At 46.6% G+C, this 1748-nt stretch overlaps 1 protein-coding gene across 1 annotated transcript; it reads left to right on the plus strand.

Moving 5' to 3' along the window:
• The first annotated feature begins 254 nt into the window (after nt 1–254).
• LOC101560339 (olfactory receptor 2L8-like) lies at nt 255–1193 on the plus strand. The gene has a single exon (XM_004648444.1). It carries the CDS (start codon nt 255–257, stop codon nt 1191–1193), a length of 939 nt encoding a protein of 312 aa, XP_004648501.1.
• The last annotated feature ends 555 nt before the right edge of the window (nt 1194–1748 follow it).

The raw sequence follows: 1748 nt of genomic DNA on the forward strand, positions 1-1748 counted from the left end.
CCCCGGGGAGCGCTGAGCCAGCCACTGAGTCCACGTGCAGCGGCACACACCTCTATTCCCAGGACCGGGGAGACTGAAAGCAGGAGGATCACTACAAGTTCAAGCTGTGTAGTGAGACCCTGTACCAAATACATAAAAAAGAGCTATGGTACTTGAAAAAGGCAACATGAATAAAATAATGAATTAAAGTATCATTTAATTTTAATAAAACATACCACTGCAGGAATTTCTCTGAAATTTTAAACAACTTCCCCATGGAAAATTACACGCAGCCCTCTACTGACTTCGTCCTCCTGGGCCTGTTCCCCCCATCAAGGGCTGGCCTCGTGCTCTTCAGTCTCACCTTCTCTGTCTTCCTGATGGCCCTGGCTGGCAACCTGTGCATGGTCCTGCTCATCCTCCTGGACGCCCACCTCCACACACCCATGTACCTCCTGCTCAGCCAGCTCTCCCTCATGGACCTCATTTACGTCTGCACCACTGTGCCCAAGATGGAGTCTGGGTTCCTATCGGGGAACAAGTCCATCTCCTTCATCGGGTGTGGGTTCCAGAGCTTCCTCTTCCTTATTATAGCAGGTTCAGAAGCGCTGATCCTGATGTCCATGGCCTATGACCGCTATGTGGCCATCTGCTTTCCTCTGCACTACTCCATATGCATGAACACAAAAGTGTGTGTGCAGCTGATCCTGGGATCTTGGGCCATAGGCGCTGTCAATGCCTGTGCCCACACAGTGTACATCCTCCAAGTCCCCTACTGCAGGTCTAGGGCCATCGATCACTTCTTCTGTGACGTCTCAGCCATGCTGACTCTGGCCTGCACCGACACCAGGGTCTATGAGTACACAGTGTTCCTGAGTGCCATCCTCTTTCTTTTGTTGCCTTTCATTGTCATTGTACTTTCCTATGGGAAAATTCTCCTTGCTGTCTACCGCATGCGCTCCCAGGAGGGCACGAAGAAGGCCTACTCCACCTGCAGCACCCACCTCACCGTGGTGACTTTCTACTATGTGCCTTGTATCTACACTTACCTCCGCCCTAAGACCCTCCGATCTCCAGAAGAGGACAAGGTCCTGGCGGTCTTCTTCACCATCCTCACCCCGATGCTGAACCCTGTGATCTACAGCTTAAGGAACAAGGAGGTTCTAGGGGCCCTGGGAAGAGTGACTCAGAGAATCTGCTCTCTGAAAATGTAGGCAAAATTTCTGCCTCAGCATATTCCACATTACATTACTACTTGATAAATATTTAATTTGTAGTACTTAAAATGATTTTAAGGGCCACCCAAATAGCTCAGTGAATTAAAATGCCTTCAAGCAGGTGCAGGGACTGGTGGTTCGATTTCCGAGCCTGCTGTGCCAGCGCCATCCACGGAACACGCTGAGACAGCAATTGAGACTGGGCCTGGTGGCGCGTGCCTGTAATCCCAGCTTTTGGAGGCTGTAAACAGGCGGGTCACTATGAGTCCGATCTAGTAGTGAGACCCTGAACACCTTGTAGACCCTTCCTTAAACTACAAAAATAAATAAATAAATAAATAAATAAATAAATAAATAAATGATTTTAGTATGTAATATATCAAATTTATGAGATGTGACATAATAATTGTATGTTGTGGTCTCTGATATTCATTTTTCTTTATTGCTTGTTTCCCATTAAATTATGTGCATTTAGTTTTCCTTAATGTACACTTAGTAATTTATTAACATAAGAAATCGAAAGAGATAATACTAAGACATTTGCAAGTCTTC

The sequence above is a fragment of the Octodon degus genome, unplaced genomic scaffold (genome assembly GCF_000260255.1).
Source record: "Octodon degus isolate 3935 unplaced genomic scaffold, OctDeg1.0 scaffold00414, whole genome shotgun sequence".
Classification (NCBI taxonomy): Eukaryota; Metazoa; Chordata; class Mammalia; order Rodentia; family Octodontidae; genus Octodon; species Octodon degus.